At 44.4% G+C, this 18,690-nt stretch overlaps 2 protein-coding genes across 4 annotated transcripts; both read right to left on the minus strand.

The window, feature by feature from the left end:
• Positions 1–729: 729 nt before the first annotated feature.
• On the minus strand, positions 730–11,458 carry LOC306784262 (phosphoribosyl pyrophosphate synthase-associated protein 1-like). Of its 2 annotated transcripts, XM_079278153.1 has the most exons (11): positions 10,847–11,458; positions 8,439–8,491; positions 7,968–8,034; positions 6,807–6,979; positions 6,463–6,578; positions 6,274–6,329; positions 6,009–6,166; positions 4,791–4,832; positions 3,012–3,082; positions 2,535–2,681; positions 730–1,210 (listed from the first exon to the last, which is right to left on the minus strand). In XM_079278153.1, the coding sequence occupies exons 1-11, from the start codon at positions 11,002–11,004 to the stop codon at positions 1,052–1,054; spliced, it is 1,200 nt and encodes a 399-aa protein (XP_079134279.1). In that variant the 5' UTR covers positions 11,005–11,458; the 3' UTR covers positions 730–1,051. The 2 variants fall into 2 exon arrangements, with proteins under 2 accessions (XP_079134279.1, XP_079134280.1); XM_079278154.1 differs by lacking the exon at positions 4,791–4,832.
• A 1,148-nt stretch (positions 11,459–12,606) lies between these two features.
• On the minus strand, positions 12,607–17,464 carry LOC306784178 (uncharacterized protein). 2 transcript variants are annotated; one of them, XM_079278035.1, is made up of 7 exons: positions 17,348–17,464; positions 16,518–16,640; positions 16,012–16,153; positions 15,776–15,884; positions 14,667–14,757; positions 13,948–14,133; positions 12,607–13,651 (listed from the first exon to the last, which is right to left on the minus strand). In XM_079278035.1, the coding sequence occupies exons 1-7, from the start codon at positions 17,382–17,384 to the stop codon at positions 13,524–13,526; spliced, it is 816 nt and encodes a 271-aa protein (XP_079134161.1). In that variant the 5' UTR covers positions 17,385–17,464; the 3' UTR covers positions 12,607–13,523. The 2 variants fall into 2 exon arrangements, with proteins under 2 accessions (XP_079134161.1, XP_079134160.1); XM_079278034.1 differs by having other exon boundaries at positions 13,948–14,136.
• Positions 17,465–18,690: the final 1,226 nt, after the last annotated feature.

Below are 18,690 nucleotides of genomic sequence, written 5' to 3' on the forward strand. Positions count from 1 at the left end.
TCAAATCATGAATAAAAAGTAGCAATGAATGTTTCTTTCGTTGAATTCCTGTCAGAAGTTAGATTTGGAAATTATCATTCCCCAAAATGTCATTTAAAGGTTTATTATATACACTGTATACCCACAGAGACTCATGGGCATCATTGGTCACCTTTTGTGCATCAAACTTTAAAAACATGATACCTACTGTGAAACTACTTTAGTTTACCTTTTGTGTTTGGTCACCACACACACACACACACACACACACACACACACACACTATCAAAAAAAGAAAAACAAATAAATCAAGGCACGTTGCTGACATTAAATCCAGGACCCCTGCCAACATTAGACCAACACGTCCGACGGCGTGCTGTATAATATACACACGGCAACCGTAAAATGACATAACACGTCATGCAATGCAGAGCTCTTTTGGCTCAAGCGTTATCATCAGCATTCTCATCTAGCCGAAGCTGAACGCGACCGTTTGAAATGCCACGCTTCACGACGCCAGCAGCCTCGGCTGTGACTGAAACTGCTACTGAGAGTTTAGGTTCAGGTGTGAAGCCACTGGCCGTTACATGAGTCTGGCAGTTCCAGGAATGTCTTCACACTGCCAACGTAAACTGTACGTGTACTAATGCCACCTACAGCACTGTGCTACATTCAACCAGTTGTTTATGTCCATCCAAGCATTTACCACTTTAAATCTGCCTGGAGGGGAAAAAATGAAAACGACAGACATTTACTCACCCAAGATGAATCATTTTATTTGCCAAATCCTGCAGCGTACCGAGAGGCTGCACACCATACATTGTGTTCGATTGTAGGAAGCATATACAGCATTAGTGAAGTGAAACAGTTTGTATGGTTTGTACAGTGCCACTATGGACCAACAGTGGAATAAAGCAGAATTTGAGTTGCTTCATATGTCACATGCAGGGAATAGAACCAATCTCGTGTCATGTTTATCAGCAAAACAAACAGGACCAACAGGTTCTTGGTCATCAGTGTGTGTGTGTGTGTGTGTGTGCGCGCAGGAATGCGAGTGAGAGTGTGTGTTGCCTCAGTCGTCGACAGCGATGTTGCGGAACAGATAGGCCATGGACTCTCCGTTGTGGGTCCGCCGGATGGCCTCAGCCAGGATCATACTGACATCCACCGTTTTGATTTTTGGACACTGAAGCTTCTGCACCTCGTGAGGTACAGTGTTGGTCACCACCACCTGGAGGCACAATACAACAGCCTGAGTGCATTGGTGTCAGTCTCTTGTTCTTTTTTTTTAATGGCTAGGGAGACTTTGCAGCCCTGAGTCTCGGTTCTCAGGATGCACTACAACTCTCAAGCTAGAAGAGACCAGACCCACTAACTTTACAACTCAAGCTCTAAGCGTGAGCATTTGATTAGTTGGGCTGCTTGAGGCGGTACGTACCCTGGGAATAATGGTTGCATTACAAACAACACATGGAAATGATATTATCACATAACTCTGCATACAAACTAAACCCCCAACTATGTTAAATATTTAATGTTGAAACCTCACTCTCATAACATAGGATTCCCCAATAATTAAAGACATTCCTCACACTCACATCTTGCCAATACAGTTGATGGGACGCTGAATGAAAGGAAACAAGGCCCCATAAACCAACACAAGTCAAGGCATAAGTAGAGGACATCACATTGTTTGGGCCCCGATTTAAACATCTATAGGGCTTGGTCTGAAGTGCATGGCATGAGTGCATTTAGGGTCAAACTCTACTTTCGCGAGTTAAACAGTAGGGATGCAGAATGGGCTTGCAGCCAAGCACTGCCTGAGAGAGACATCAGCCTCAAAACGTCGCTATTTAGGGTAAGACGGCAAGCAAACCTTGAAGACGCCTACATCTACACTTCCGCACAGAGGACTGAGGAGAGGAGATGGGGTGTGTGTGTGTGTGCGCGTGCATCGTCCACACGAGGCGTAAAAACAGCACTCGTGGCCTCATCATGACACGTTGTTATCGTTGTCATATTCGTTAAGCCTCCGCAAACCATCATGTTGCAGTTATCATCCACGCCTGTCGAAAATGTCATCACTTCATCATTTTATCCTCAGTCATGCGTGTGTGAAATTGTCATAATTAGCATGTCAATTCATACTTGAGTCAAAGTGAATTTGTGCCAAATTTGAAGAAATCCCATCCAGCGTTCCTGAAAATAGATCTGATGGACGGACAATCCGAAAACATCATGCCTCAGGCCGTGGTTCCAGGAAAATATTTCGCCATCGACTTTAGAGCAGTTTTTAGTTTGTCAATGCTTTGTGCTGCCAATAATGCGCCTGACTCATTTTAAGACCTCATTTGCTTAGATAGGGCTCCTTAAGTTCAAGTCTGTCTGTCATCAGGTTTGTATTATGAGTGGTGGTTTCTTTTCTTTACGATTGGACTACATTGAATATACAAAACGAATGAATCAGATCACTTTACTGAATGTACCGGTAGATATAAGTCTACCTTTTGACATGTGTGATTAACTCCAGTGACGAGCTCCACTCATTACTTTACCTCGTCGATGGCGGACTCCTCTATTATTCTTGGTGCATCTGCAGACAGCAGGCCGTGTGTGGCCATGATGTAGATCTTGTAGGCTCCTCTCTCCTTTAGGATCTCAGCTGCTGCAACAAAGTCCTCCACATCATCTATGATGTCATCCTGAGAAAGTGGCCACGGGGTTGGGCATCAAAGAAAAAAGGAAAATACATATATTTGGACTGCTGGAGGATCTGACATTTCTGAGAAGACTTTGTTTTGGGAGGTGACTAACATGAATCTGATTACAGAAATACTGCATTCATGAGAAACATCAGCAATGAACTCCACAAGAACTACCGGTAACAAACACCACATGGAAAATAATCTTTCACAATAAACAACCCCCCCACTCTTACAGTAGGACAAATGTTCCTCCGTTTCAAAAAGAGGAATGGATTACTAGTAGCTGCAATAGTTTTCAGTAAGTCACATTGAAGTTTGCATTCTTACAACAATGATGGCGATTCTGCCTCCTACGTCTCCAACGACAGTGATTGGCGGCTTCTCCTTTGCCATCATCACTGAAAGACACAGATGAGATGAAAGAACGTTTACTGAAAAACCTGCAAATGTCATGCAAGACCGCTCTACCCCAGCAAGCTTCCATTACCACGGCAACGACCCAATAGCTGCAGGCTCCTGCAGGCTACCGAGACCTAATCAGACTCCAGACTTGCTTTCTATGGTGCAACTGCATGGGGATGCTTTTGATTTAGCAGGAAATGGGCAAGTGGGTGTAGAGCACAGCCTCTTTTAGGAACCACAGACTCGGATCGATTATTATTTGTAATAATAATCTCATCAAATACCATTTGTTTTTTTGACAGATTACAATATTGACGTTAAGAACATAATTGATCTTGGAGTTGATCCAACCCCCTCAAATTGAATTCTCTCAACCCCCGACAGACATATTCAAATATCTGGAGTACTTTCTCAGGATTTCAAGTAATAATCGATCCAGGTCTAGAACCCGCCACATCTGAATTAAAGGGGCCCTGACCATGCCAAACACCTTCTTCCAAACAGCAAGGCATGTTCAGGGGTCACTTCCCAAACCCACCACAAGACCACCCAGCCAGGCATCAGTGCAAAAACTAAAATTCAAAACTTTCCGAATGGTTACAGGTTTGAAAGGGAAGCCAAGAAACTATAATCAAGCTGTTTCTGAGCCCTCAACTCAAAGCAGATCAAGCAGAAAGATGCAAAAAGCAGAGAAACATCAGGCAGGGGTGTCATCACGTGACATGATGAGGTTCATCATCACTTGACATGATTCGGCTCATATCAAGCAATGAATGAACTACAATCTCCAGTTCACAATCATTAGTGCGCTATATGAGGCAGCCTGAGGATTACATCTATCTGTGGCGACTAAGATAACAGAAGTCATATCATCCATGTCACAGTTTCTGACTCCTGTAATAATTTTGAATTTCCCCAGAACTTATTTCATTTCAACTGAAAGGATATGAGACTGAGGGCTTCCAACAGTTATCCTCACCACTAAAAACTTTTTTTCATCTCATGATCCAAGTATTCACAAAGTCTGCTCGGCCCACATTACTGTATGTCGGCTGGTTCCATTTCCCAATTCATTTGTATAAAGTCCCGTTTGACCCAGATGTGAGTTTAATGACAAATAAAAATATATGTAAACATTCCCCTTATATTTCTATTGTTGAACAGATCCAAGAAAAAAAATAATGCGTGACCTAAATTCCTTTCAAACCTCAGCAGTACGAGGTATGAAATACCTTTCAGTAAGGATGACACCAGCTCTGATTTAGCTGCAGGAAGAGGCCAAAAATAAAATGGGCTTACACAGTTCTGCTGCACTGGGGAGAGACATCCATTAATCTGAACTTGCAGTGCAGTAAAATGCTGCGCTCCTTGTATACAGTATCTAGATTCTACGCGGTGGTGGGCGGCAGCTTTACCTTTGCTGCACCACCGGTAATAACTACGACGGCGATAACTAACGGCGTTGGGTGAGAGGACGCTGGACAGCTCGTCAGTCTCTGGGTGACTGGGAAATAATGAGTCTTGTTTTTCCACTGCCCAAATCCTTCATCGCTGCCTAATCTTTACCGCACAAGTGTTTGTGGTTATTTATTGATTACTGAACGTTCCGATGTGAAATGAAGTGGAAGCCCTCAGTGACTCAGTCATTCCATGCAGGGAGGCATCGAAAGGCAGCGCAAATGGATTCAAGCCTTAGCATCATACTTGGGAGCTCTATCCCAGGAAATGGGGCAGGAGGTCTGCTGCCTGCGGTGTGGAGGGAGGGAGGGGGGGGGATAGGATGGTAGAGAAAATGTTATTGCACAGACAGACAGACAATCTCTTACAGAGCACATCAGTGATATCCAAAACAAACTCTTACAGAGGAGGAGCAGCAGCTGTGTTTAGGGTTAATAAGCCTTGTACCATGAATTGATCTTGCACGTAATCAATGCATGTGTGAGAGCGAGAGCGCGAGCCTGCTCAGCTCCTGCTGGGGAAGAGGGAGAGACGGTTGACATAAAACACATTTCCAAGTCGAGGGGGGAGAAAGAGGAGGAGGATGGTGAATTCAGCTGAAAGGAGGAAAGGAAAGAAATTTGGAAAAGGAAGAAAAAAAAAAACGGGGCAACGTCAGCCACCGGCTGCAGCATTTCACAGCTGGCTCCGACGACGCCTGTGGCCGGGCTGACCTGAAACGTGCCGAGAAACACTGTGCGCTCGTGTTACTGCAGGGTCAGCAGGGGCATTAACCCGGCCGTAAGCTGGCGATTTCAGGCAGCCCTGAAACTGGTCCTCACATTAAAAAAAAAGAAAAACATCCCAAGGCATGAGTGATGTTTAACAAATCCAGGAAGTCAACTCTGACGAATGATTTCTGTGGCTACAGACACACGAGCAGCAGATGTCAAGTTGCCGTGGCACCAAACGCTTCTTCCAGTCGGATAAACACACGAGCCTGAAACTCGAGCACTCTAATCTCCCTGTTGGAAATGTAGCTCTCCACGTCACCAAACAAAAGAGCAGAACTGGTCAGGAGTTACAGTTTCTCTTCATTTGGCCAAGACGACGGAGGAAGGAAAGGTTCCTGTCTGCAGTGGAAACACTCCATTAACAATTAATAAGATCCCGGCTGACAATGCAGTTCATAGCTGCATGCATGACCCCTGCTATTAATAAACTCAACAGTTCACTCATCGGTGAACTGTTGGTGAATGCCGAGCGATTCTCCCCGTCACTGCTCTTAGCTGAGCGTGCACAATAAAAACACAAAGATAAGCGGAAACAAACACCCACGGCACAGTCTTGGTGTTTCCACGAGGCGCCGGGTCAAGAAGAGCAGGTTCGGAGGAATATGTACCAAAAAAAAAAAAAAAAAAGCAACTTTGTTTCCATACATCCAGCAATACAGAATCAGTCATGAAGCCATGCTGGGTGTCTTACATGGCAGCTCCAGGCCGGTGTGTCCTTGGGTGGTGCGGGACGGGGGGGGAGAGAAGGGGGGAGAGTTTCGTCCGTCGACCCTGTCCAGCTCTGAATGATGGGCCTCCCCGTGCATCACTGCCAGCCCGAGTCGCAGCCTCTCAGCGTAGGACTGAGCTCTGAGACGGACGGAGACACGCAAGAGTCAAAGAAAATGGTAAAACAAAACGCTGAGACAGCAGGACGGGTGATGCCCTGAGAATGGAACTTGAGGCTTTCTTGTTACCTCTTGGCAGCTGAAGGGGACTTTGCAACAATTATTGCATTCCTGTAGTCTGGGATCTGAGGAAAAAAGAAAAAAAAACTGAATAAAATATGGAGCAATACATTGGTTCCAAAAGCCATTCTTTGATGTCCAGCTGGACACCATCACTGTTGTGACTCTGTGCTTGTGTCCAGGGTCACTCAGCCTCACCTCCTCCTGGATGTACTGGATGAGGAAGGGGGAAGCTCTCAGGTTGTCAACCGGGAAGCTGAAGAAGCCCTGGATTTCTTTCTGGTGCAGGTCCATGGTGATGATGTGAGTTAGCCCTGAAACACCAAAGACACACGTGCATCGTCAGTAGGGGAAGTGCAATATGGCCCAACTCCACCTTGCACACTGTCTGATAAGTGCACGGCTCTAAGTGGCTCTGTTATGTGCCGCTAAAGCGTGGGACAAACCTGAAGACCAGCTGAAAACCTACAGCGACTGGGGAAAAAACGTCCGAGTAAATGGCTACATAATGACAAAAGGAAATAACAGAACACAGTCCATACCGGCTTTAGCCAACATGGATGCTAGCAGCTTGCAGACAATGGATCCTCTCTTCCTCATCTTGCACTGCTTGCTGTAAGGAAAGTAGGGAATGACCCCGATGATGTTCTTGGCACAGGACGTCTTCAGGGCGTAGGCCATAACCAGCAGCTCCATGATGGCCGTGTTGACATCTCTGAGAAAACACATTGAATTCGAGGGATTAGATTCGATTTCACAACTCGCAAAATCATCACGCTGGTGCGCAATCTGTCAGATGCAATGGTCGACAACAAAGACGATCCAAAAACAGGTATAGATGGAGATGTTGATGAGCTGGTCACCTGTTTTTATTCCCAGTGCTATCACGCGCCCCGTTATTAGACTCCACCTTAACCGGCCTTTCTTCTGAGCCCGAAGCCAAAGATAACCTCGAACGTTACTGGCTGCTGTTATGTGATTAGGTTGGGACAAAATAAAGACAGCCTGAACTGCACAGCCAAACATGGCCGCATTATAAAGTTATCTTCAGGAGAAAAAAAAAGCCCTCACTAGCGGGCCACTTTTGAAATCTTCATTAGATTGTGACAGAGTACCCTGACGTCTGTTGTGTTGATAACGAGGACAGTTTCACTTCTTCAGAGAGGTGAAGAGCTGCTGGTGTAACAGGAGCCCGCGTGTAGCCGCGTTGGCCTCGGCAGCTTGGTTGAAACCAGAGATCTCACAATGCGATGTCCCCCCCCCCCCCATCCTGTGGCCTCCGGTAACTGATTAACAAGAACACACCGAGGGCTCAACTGGCAGGAGCGAAAGGGTCACAGCAAGTGCGGCTTTTACCGTTTCACGTGCTGCAACGTTAATCTTCATTTGGACTTGAACCTAGCAGGCAAACGGATGCTGTAAGATTCTTGAATGTAAAACAATCTGTCGGCTACTTGGCGACAGATGCAGACGTCGTCCTAGTGAACAAATATCTGGGTCTGTAGCTTGCTAGATGTTCAGTTTTCCTCGCCGTTAAGTTGATAACTTTATCAGTCTGTTATTTCACGCCAGGCCAATATTTGTGCTGAACAGCTGCTGGAACTGATGAGAGCTTATCTGAGGGTTCATCACATGAACACATAGTGATAGGATTATTTGTTGATATAGACCATTGAGGCATCGAGAGCGTCCTTCTGTCTCACCTGGGAATGGTCTGAATGATGAAGATGTCTTGTCCACGGACGGACTCTTTCACGTCCACTCGAGTCTCTGAAACCAAAACCAAAAATAAAAAAACACATTGTGGGTTCAAGTCAAGTGAGACGGCACTAACCCATCAGCTCTTTAATCTAAGACGTGAAAAAACCTCTTAGACGGTATATTGCCAGGTGTATTGAGCTGAAATGTCATTTTATTTACATGTAAGACCGGTCTGCAGCACGCTGTCTCCGTGTGCCCGGAGTTTGTGACCACGAGGTGGGCTGTGAGAAACCCTGAAATCGTTCTGTTTGTCTACGTATATGCTGTCCTGTGAATAAACGGCTGGTTGGAGCCAAAAAAAGACATACCGCGAAGTGTACCCGAATCAAAACACAACGCAAAGAGAGAGTACACAACTGCTACAGTATACGTCGTGTGGAAACGAGATGGGGGGGGGTATTTTTCGGCCTTACCTCTATTTGGCTCTTGATAAACCAACGACTTGCCCAACTCCACACCCAAGCGTCTGCGAAAGAACAAACAGGCCACAGAGCGTTAGACACAAACCTCAACGTGTCGCATTCATTGAGGTGTGTAAATGTTCTAAACTAGTACTAACCTACTTGTTCTTATTATTGTGACCAGCATCTTATTGGACCAACCAAACCACAAAAAGACAGAATATTGGCAGACTTGTGAATAATTAAAATCATTTTTGAATCATTTTTCAAACTGTGCTAGCTATGACATGTAAAACTTCACATGCCACAACTTCTCAAACGCATCCCCCTGTTGCCGTGCGGGTCATTTATTCGTAGGAGTGATTTGGGGGAGATGTGACAGCCATAAAAGGAGTCCTATAGATTTAAGTTGTGTCAATGTAATATGACTGTAAATCTCTTACCGGCTTCAAAGGTGAGAAAACGTCCACATAAAGCACTCGGCACCGACAAAGACCGAGTTAATATTGACTTTCAGTGCAGAACAAGTCAAACTCTGAACAAGCCCAGGCACCATGAACACAGCCGAGCCTCAGGCGCAGACTTGTGTTTCATCTCAAAACCAAAACCGTGTCAAGTCACGATACAGAATGAGCTCGATGGAACTCTAAAAGGACGCCGCAGATAGGAGTGCGGCTTGGCTTGGCGACAGCCGGAATCCTGCTAGGCGAGACGGGCTTCTCCGACTCGCCGCGTTTACACCCCTCAACCGTATTCCAATTCTTCATAGAACACCTTTCATTTAGGACGACTACGGGGCAATTCAGCAGACACATGAAAACAAGTCAAATTATATTTCCTTGAAGTATTTTTGTAGAGTTCTATTCTGCAAGGACTTTACATGGCCTTGAAAATAAGGGTGACTTAAGTTCGGGGAGGGGGGGGGGATTTACACACAGCTGTGTCCTCACATGCACCTCAGAGTGACTATTCAGTGTAATGGTCATTAACATTTTCTGTTACGCAACCCTTTGCTCCGCAAGAAAAAGTCCACTCGGCTCTTTCCGAATAATGTTCCGCACTGTTGCCAAACGGTGGAACGTGAGAAAGCGCTGTGAGCTATTTTTCTCTGTGCGAGCAATGCAACCTCTGCTTGGCTGTCAGACAAGTCTGAGAGGAGGGAGGGGGGGAGGGGGGGAGAGAACATGACACTGCTCCCCGATTTCAGTAGGCCAACAAGAGACGATGTCGGTGTTCTTCTTTTAGAATACAAACAGATACGCCCCACGCCCTTTTCGGCATGTCATAGCAGGATAAACACAGGTGTAACTGATCAAATGAATGATGGTTCCGATCTCTTCGGTGTGTCAACAGCCATTGCACAATAGCAGGGCCCTGTGAATATGAATATGAAACGGGGCGATAATTGATGGCATTATTAAAAACAGTGTTTGCTCTGCAGTGACATGTTTTTACTTTCATATCATTCAGATGGATCTTTCCTGGTTTCACTGGTTTAAAAAGGCCACGCGAGTAATTGCCTCTTAAAAAGATGCCTGGCTGCCACAGCAAACATCCTGCGTACATTACCCATGACCTGCTTCCTCCCTCGACAGCACAGTGTGTTCCTTTCATCATAATGACTCTCATTGACAAGTCTCTCCAATTTCCCACACCAACACCCAGAAGAAGAAGAAAAAACACCAGATTGGACACAATCGGAGAGGAGAAATCGTTCATCTTCACTGTATAGCGCAGTCATGGAAAGAAATGTGTAAATTCAGATTATTGTCAGGCTGGGAAAGGCCACTGAAACAGCAATTAGGCCATCAAAGCACACAGACTTTTAAAAAGAGGTTTCACAGCAAGTTTTTACATCATGTGACAATTATGGAAAGACTGATCACAAATGAAGTATTGATGCTGAAAGGTGTTTTTAAGGGTTGCACAGTTGTTGTTGCTGCAAGTGACAAGACGGAAGTGTGATGCACGTGAGGGATTGGACAAAGAAATGTAGATAAGCCAACTGATTCTGCGATGTGACAACACAAGCACCCATGTAGGAATGAGTTGTCAAAAGTGTTCTTCCCTGCGTACAGACTAATTATTGTACTGCTGCCATCACTGCTAGTTCCGACTTCAGACCTACCCTTCGATTTCCACACTATGTACAGTATGTGTGTGTGTGTGTGTGTGTGTGTGTGTGTGTGTGTGTGTGTGTGTGTGTGTGTGTGTGTGTGTGTGTGTGTGTGTGTGGCCCACTTAAACAGCATTCAACTCAAAACAATACACACCCACTGGCCTCAGGTCACCAGCAGCCATGACTCCCAGGTGTACTGTCAGGGACATGGCAGGTAACACACAGACAGGCCATTCCTCAACATTAGCAGACATGAAGTGGCATCAATCGTGATGGTATCGCGAAGTCTAAACTCACTTACTCTGTGATCTTCTTGGCCAGCTCGGTGCAGGCAGGGGTGGAGTTTGCGGAAAAAACACGGTAGCCACTTTTTGAGACGTTCATTTTCGCGAAACCGTACGACAGCTTTGGGGAGTGAGAGACCAGAGACCTGTAACCCCCAAAACGCCTAATAGGCATGTTGCTTCAAGAAACCAATGTGGTGTTTGGTTACGTTTCCCCACCAACAAAAGAAACCCGTCCGTCAGAGCTGTTTCCACGCTGAAATGTAAACTATGGGCGGTTTAGGCGCATGTTTCTGTAAGAAAATGCAAACCTCGCTGAAGCGGTGTAACGCCACACTGTATATAAACTAAAGCAAGAGAGCGCACATGCTCCACATGCAACGCTGGTCACATCTACCAGCACCACAAAACCCCCGTTCTACCAGTAAGTCGACAGCAGATGGAAAGCTGGGCGCTGTTTCCATGCGGGTCTCTGACTCTTTCCCGTCTCCAGAACACAAACACCGGTTCGTGTTAGCATGAAGACGAGCTGAAATGGACCCAACAAAAACAAAAGGTCTCGGGCGCTGCTACAGTGTAATAACTTCTAAACTCTGCTGCTAGCATTCAAATGTGGCGACTGTAAACTTTGTAGCGATGCAGTCGCAGCAAGGGAGAAAACGCCACGAGCACACGTTCATTGGGTGGATAAACCGAGGGAGGGACTTAGAAGTGAACCAATCAGATATCAGATCGAAACAATAGTGGGCGTGTGACATATATATTTGACCAATCAGTGCGAGCGATTTGTTATGACCTCGAATGAATACGCAATGACCGAAAAAAAAGTGGTGGGTGGTTTTGGAAATGTTATAATAATAATAATAATAATAATAATACATTTTATTTATATAGCGCTTTTCATGACACTCAAAGACACTTTACATTAAAATCATCATATAAAAAAACAATACACTAAAAACAAAGTACACAATAATAGTCACACATTAAAAGCAGTTTTGAACAGGTGAGTTTTGATTTGTGATTTGAATGTGGAAAGGTCAGTGCAATCTCGGATGTTTTTGGGGAGAGAGTTCCAGAGGGAGGGGGCAGATATGGAGAAGGCTCTGTTGTGTAGTCCTAAATATACCAACTGTCAGCTGTAGTTAGTTAGAGCAGTTAGACAATCCCTGGGTTTAGGGAGTACAGTGGCTACAGTGGAGAAATAAGTAGGCTGTTCACATGATTAACTAAAGTAAAAGCTGTAATAACGCAGTGTAAAATACTGGGTTAATCTTGCATTCAATTTTTACTTTTATCAGCAAGAGAGCTCATTATGCAGAATTGCACCTTTAGCGTTGTTACATAGGATTTGATATGCGGTAGCTGTCGCATTATTACATAAGTACATTATTACATTAGTACATTACCAATGAAAAATGAGATGAGAAAGTTGAGGTGTTAGTTTTTGCTACTGTGCTTTTAAGCATCCCATAACCTGATCATCTGTTTTGTATGTGAAATCTGAAGTAAATGTCGTGGAGGGAAAAGTACAATTTCTCTTTCTGAAATGTTTTGGAGGAGTGTAAAGTAGCATGGAATGAAATGACTCAAGTATTGTGCATGTGCATACGTTTTGGTTAAGAGTGAGATAAATGGCTCAATTTCTAACCCACATCTTGCTGTAATGCCAACTGGAGTGATGTGCAACCACAAGTTGTAGCAAGTTGAAGAATGTAGATAGACACGGTACTTTTATATTTTCATGTCATTTATTTTTATTTTCCGTGCTCACATTTTATACAACGTAGGCTATGTTATGTGGACTTGAAGAAAAATAGCATTTTGTAATGAAAAATATACAGAAGTCCAGTGGCAAGTGTCATCTAATAAAACAATGGAACAATAAAAAGAGCTGCTGTCATCAATGCCATGTTTATGCAACCAATGGTAGTTAACTCGACCTGCATGGCAAATCAAACTGCGGATATTGGTTAAAAAAAGTCGTTTCTGTATAATCTACAGAATGTGGACAGCCACTAAATGGCTTGTAGTATTTGCAAGTACAAAAGTGCCTACTAGTCAATGTGCAGTGGATTCACAGTCAGTAAAATATAGTTTTACTTCTACTTTCATAAAAACGTCTTCAAATTGGAAAAAGAAAGTGGCTGAATGAAGCATGTTCAAAGTCATGAGTGTGCAACGCGACAGTTTTCAAAAGCTTGAGCTGCACCATAACTTTGTTCCTCGATTTCTTTCATACCTGCACCAGAGAAGAGTACGGTGTGAACAGGACTCGTGAAAAACAAAGTGAGCCTGTCTCTGCCAGTAATGGCTCGGTGGACCGCCACACCCAAGACTTGGGCGCTTTTAAATCCAAGTCAGGGAGTGTCTATTGGGATCTACATGGGTCAGCTATGTGCAGCTGGTTCATGCACGTATTGCAGCTTTCAAACACTGTCTGCAAGTGTCTTTTTATGGTGCTTTGTGCAGCAGACACACATAAAGCATATGCCTGTGGACGCCGCCCACTTCACTGCCCTACATTTGTTTGCTTAATTTACAATGGCCTGGAATTTGGCCATTGATCTTTTCACTTCCTGTTTCCTTGGTTTCCTTCCTTGTTTCAGCAGTCAACTATGTTTTTTTCCCCCCTCGTGTTTCATGCTTTGACTTCTTTCAGAAGACGGCGATAGATGCAGGTGATGCAGCTCTTCAGCCTTTCAGCACCTTTTCTTTTAGCAGGTCCAAGATGACCTGCCTCTCTTGGCTCTCCAGCTCAAATCTCCGTTCCCTTTCTTTTCTCTCAGCTCCCAGACGTTCCCTCTCCAGAGCGATCTTACCTGTGAATAAAAAAAAAAATGGAAATTAAATCTTTGGTTCAATGGCCCTTGAGGATGATGACAGCATAACATTTTAATGCAAATTTCATGAGCATTTTGTAAAGGATGAAAATAATGTTTTTAGAGCTAGCGTATTAACATTTTAGTTACAATTAATGTCATAATACCTGTGAGAAATGCTCGATTATATACAAAATCCCATGCAATACAAGCAAAATCCACTTTGGAAGATAAAATAACCACATTACAGAGGGTTGAATTCAAAATCACACGACATTACTGTCTGAAAATCGTACTCCTTTGAATCTCCAGCTCCTCCCGACGCAGCGCAAGCTCCTCCTCTCGTAGCCGTTGCTCCGCCTCGGAGCGTTTCTCCAGGAAGCTGAGAATCTCAGAGTAGGTCTGGCAGCAGCACTGGCAGGGCCTTTTGGCTGTGGGCGCCGCTGAAAGCTCTGCCATTTCCTCGTGGCCGTCTTCTGGTTCTGCTGTGACAGTAATTATGAAACAATGTACACGCGCTCTTGTCACAGCGTTGGAAAGCCCATTGCTGTCGCCAGATAATCATCAACACGGATTCTCCAGATGTTCTAATGTGCTGATAGAGGCTGTTTTGAGGATTTTCAACCATGAAATGCTGATGTTTACAGATTTAGTTGGAAATGACAATATTAACACCAGCATTGATGAATATACGGTCATAAATAATTTAGTTTATAGCTTAAAAAACACTGCGTGCAGTTACTTTTTAAGCATTCTCGATGGCCTTCATTATCAGTGCAATGATGCAGTATTTGTGACACCAGTGGCTCACACACCTAATATATGCAACATCTTTCACTCCATGAACATCATGCACTGAGTCATATTCCATGATTGAACAAGCTGCGATTTGCCTCTCAGCCAGATGAAACGGTTGAGAGGGAACTACCTCGGAGGCAACAATGAATGAATGTTCTTTTAACTGTTAACGATCAAGTGACTCTCGTCACGCCTCGTGTTCTGAATCACTTTTTACCTGCAGTGTGTGTTTGTGTCATGGTGATGTTGGGTTTGTCCTGTTCTGGTAGAGTTAGTTCTTCCATGGCTCGCTTTCTCAGTTCATCATCCTAACAAAGATAAGGACAAGATTATTTATATATATATATGAGTGTGTAAAAAGTAGGCAAATATGGAATCTAAATGATCTGGTTCGTCAGTGGGACAAAGAAGAAGAAAGGAGAAGTGGTCAGGAGTTACAGGGAACCTAAAAATATCTCCTGACTTGGATTTCCAATTTCTCTGGCCAGCCTCAGTTCAAATATGAAGTGTTAGAACTGAAAAAAACGGTGCATCAGCTTGAGGTGTAATGAGATAATGGACATCCTGACACCTGATGACAAATTGTGGAATGAATTTCAAAGTTGTAGATCACAGACAGAAGGTGTATTGTGCAAGGTAAGCTAAAACATATTGTATAATGTATCTCATCTCAGGCAATATCGACTAGACCACTGACAAGGGGCTATTCATCCACATGTCGGGCTGGCAGAAGGAGAACATTAAATGTCACATATATTTTTGACCGAATACGATATTGTGACGATAATGTTTTGTAATTTGAAAAATTATATTTTTGATAAACAATCATCAATCATGTGATGTCATGAAGTGGGTAACGCCAAATAATAGAACAGCGAGAACATTCTGTTGAGTTCTATCACCGTACTGTAGTGCAGCCTTTACAGCCAGGAAAAGACGACACTTCTGCCACATGACGATATCCAAAATATAAGAGGAAATATATACTCTCATATCATGGTACCGATAAAATACCAAGATACTTTATTGCCCGGCCCTACACTGGACTATAAAACAGGTTTATATATTCACGTGTTCTCAGTTGTGATGACTCATAGACTTCAGTTTAATCTTTGGGCAATAACATGTCTGTAACTCAGAAGTGCTGCTGTTGACAAAATAAAGAAATTGCAGCATGAAGCGATGTGATAAGCTGCAACTAATCCGCTCAATCTGCCCCTCTAAATCAGCTCAGTGGCACTAAAACGCCCTGTTCGGATAAAGTTCTGGCGCTGGGTGGTGTCACTTAAGTTGACCTCCTCTTCTTTCTCGTAACACGACACCAACCTGGTACTTTGTGTTCTCGCCACTGGCCAGCAGCCCCTTCTCAGCCTCCAGCTCCAACACCTCGTGGAGCAGATCTTCCTTTTGGGCGTACAACCTCTCCGTTCCAAATCTGAGCACACCAAGAGCACACACACACACACACACACACACACACATTCGACTTTTAGGTTAATGCCGAGCACATCTGGTAATTTCCTCAGGAAACAACACAGTTTGCTCCTGCTGACTAAACCAACCTGCGCAGACTGGGAAAGTCTTGTTTCTTGTAGTAGTCCAGCAGCAGCATGGTCCTCTCCCTACACCTCCTGGCATCCACCTCAAAGTTTTCATCTTGGAGCGCTGCAGTGATGATCTCCCCCACACGGGCCCAGATCCGTCCTGATGACGATGCACGAGTGCACACACATGGGAGTGTAATAGGCCGTTGCTTACGAATGCACAGGTGTGTGTGTGTGTTCAAATATCTCTTCTCTAAAGCGCATGGTGTTTTTTTATTGGTCTCTCTGCTCGTTATGTGATAGATTTCTTCTTGTACGATTGTTGTACTGTTTCAGTAAGAAATTGTAAAGTTGCTATTCACGTTTTAGACAGATATAGAGCTATTCCTGGGTTGAATGTCAGTGTAGCACCAGTGGACATACTTTGAAGTGTCCACATTTGTCATGCAGGAACTGCGGCTCTCTGCATCTGAACAGTGTTTGAGTGTTTTCAGGCGGATCGGCCCTTTAAGAACAGGACTAACCTGGCTCTTTGGAGGCAAAGGGGTTCTGGGCGACAACCTCCCGCAGCAGGATGATGTCATGGCGCGCTGAAAAGCGCACCTGGCGTTTTCGTGGGGTCGTGGAGTGGCCGGCCAGAGAAAAACCTAAAGTTGGAAATAGAATAGAATGATGAATTGGGAATCCATTGTTCACACTGACGGTCTAGATCAGAATGGCTCTGACCTTCTTTAAAAGAAAACTAATAAACAGCAATCCATAATCACATTATTATTGTTAACACAATACCAAAACCATTACAGTACCTGGAATAAGACTGCAAGTGACAGTACACTGATCTATGTTAGATGAGCATGGGGTTATTGTATGTCTACTCGTGTTATTAGATGCTATTATCGTGCATATATATATATATATAAATAAAACAACATGCTGAAGTGCATTACTTTGGCCGCAATGCCAATAAAGTTGAATCTAATGTGATCTAATCTATGCAATGAGTGGGGAATAAATGGGGCCTGTGCAAAGTGTAGGCAGCAGTTGCAGAACTGCTGCTTTTGACAGATGACAGCAGCTCCGTCACTGCTGTGCTCCACTGTGTTGTGCACAAGTGCAAGAAGCCGGGCAGCCCGCAGCTCCAAGAACGTACGCACGGAAACGCGAGACAAATGGCCCGCAGATCTCTGAGTAGCACCTACAGAGGCTACAGACAGCGCGGTCAATGCCGAACCACGCGTCAGAGGAGGAGGAGCGTGTGCGCGCGACGCGAGAGAAGCACCAAACGCCGTTTAGGAGACGTTAATATAAGTGGTCGAAAGGGCGCGTTAGACGTGGAGGTGGTAATGTGTCTCACCGTTGTTGATCGGCACTTCCACCACCACCCGTTCCATGTTTCTGTTCGGTGCATCCGGGAACCGCCTGACGCGCGCTGCACACGTCCAGTCACCAGTACCGGTTCCCTACTGACGTGTAGCTCAACTTGGCGGAGAATCAGAGTCTGGCGCAAAACGGAGGCGACTCCCGCTTCATTTGTTGTTGCGCTTTCTCCATGTGACCACAAGATGGAGCCACAGAACCGCTGTTGAATGAGCACAGAGTTTCTTTCGCTAACAATGACTTGTTGTAATTTTCACTACTGTGGAGCAATTCATTGGTGTTGCTAAGGTGATTCTGCAAGCATCCCATGTTAAACAATATCCCCTCTAGACTTCAGAGAAATCAGATGGCGCATGCATCATTGGTCTATGGCAAATAATTAAAATAATCTCTTCTTTGCACATTTGCTTTTGAGGTTGGAATGGAAAGCGCACAAATCTAGTGCTGGACAGTCTCTTACGTTCCCCCTGTATCTGTTTATTAGACATTCAGATCATTGCTGCTGATGTGTGATATATTACATATTCATATGTTTATTTGTAGTTTGTCAGGAAAACAACCTGCATTTTAACCAATTATATTTCAGGCCGGTAGCCAAAATGACATGATGAAGGCCATAACAACATCACATTCAGTAGTTTCAGCTAATCATTCAGGGCCAAAACCAGGAGCAACTTATTATTCCTTTGTCTGTTGAGCAATCACTGACTTTAAAGGAGCACAAGGTGACAAACTAAGGACGCTTCAATAAACAGGACAGAACTGTGAGAAGGAGGATGTCTCTAAAGATAAGAGTCTGCAGCTCACACACACACTCTGTCATTGCTGCGTTCTTTGGAGCAAAGACACATTTGCACGATGTTGATGCTGACATAATGATGCTGACACCGTGAGCACTGGATTACTTTGTGAGAGATTCTGAGGGAGTGTTTAGAGGATACATTTGGAGGGAGGGAGGAATGGAAGCAGAGAGAAAGCATGCAGGGAGGGTTGACTGGCGCGTGAGTCACAGTTTTAATTAGTTGTTGTTTTTCAAAGAGAGGAAATCAGCTTTGTTTCCTGCATTGGTGACTTCAGGAGGGAGTTAATGGAACATGGCATGTTCAAAGTACTGCCCACGCTCTCATTGCCGGTTGCTTTTATTTAGAAAACCCCTCGACTGAAGAGAGAAACACCGGCACCAATGAGACAGACTGTCCGGGTGCTGAGACAACATATGAAAGGTGTATCAAATGATTTTTATGGAATGTCATTGTCATCATCATCAACCGCTACACACTGGGATAGTACAGTAATCATCACGGTTATGCAGGTAAGCAG

Source organism: Melanostigma gelatinosum (genome assembly GCF_949748355.1).
Source record: "Melanostigma gelatinosum genome assembly, chromosome: 11".
NCBI lineage: Eukaryota > Metazoa > Chordata > Actinopteri > Perciformes > Zoarcidae > Melanostigma > Melanostigma gelatinosum.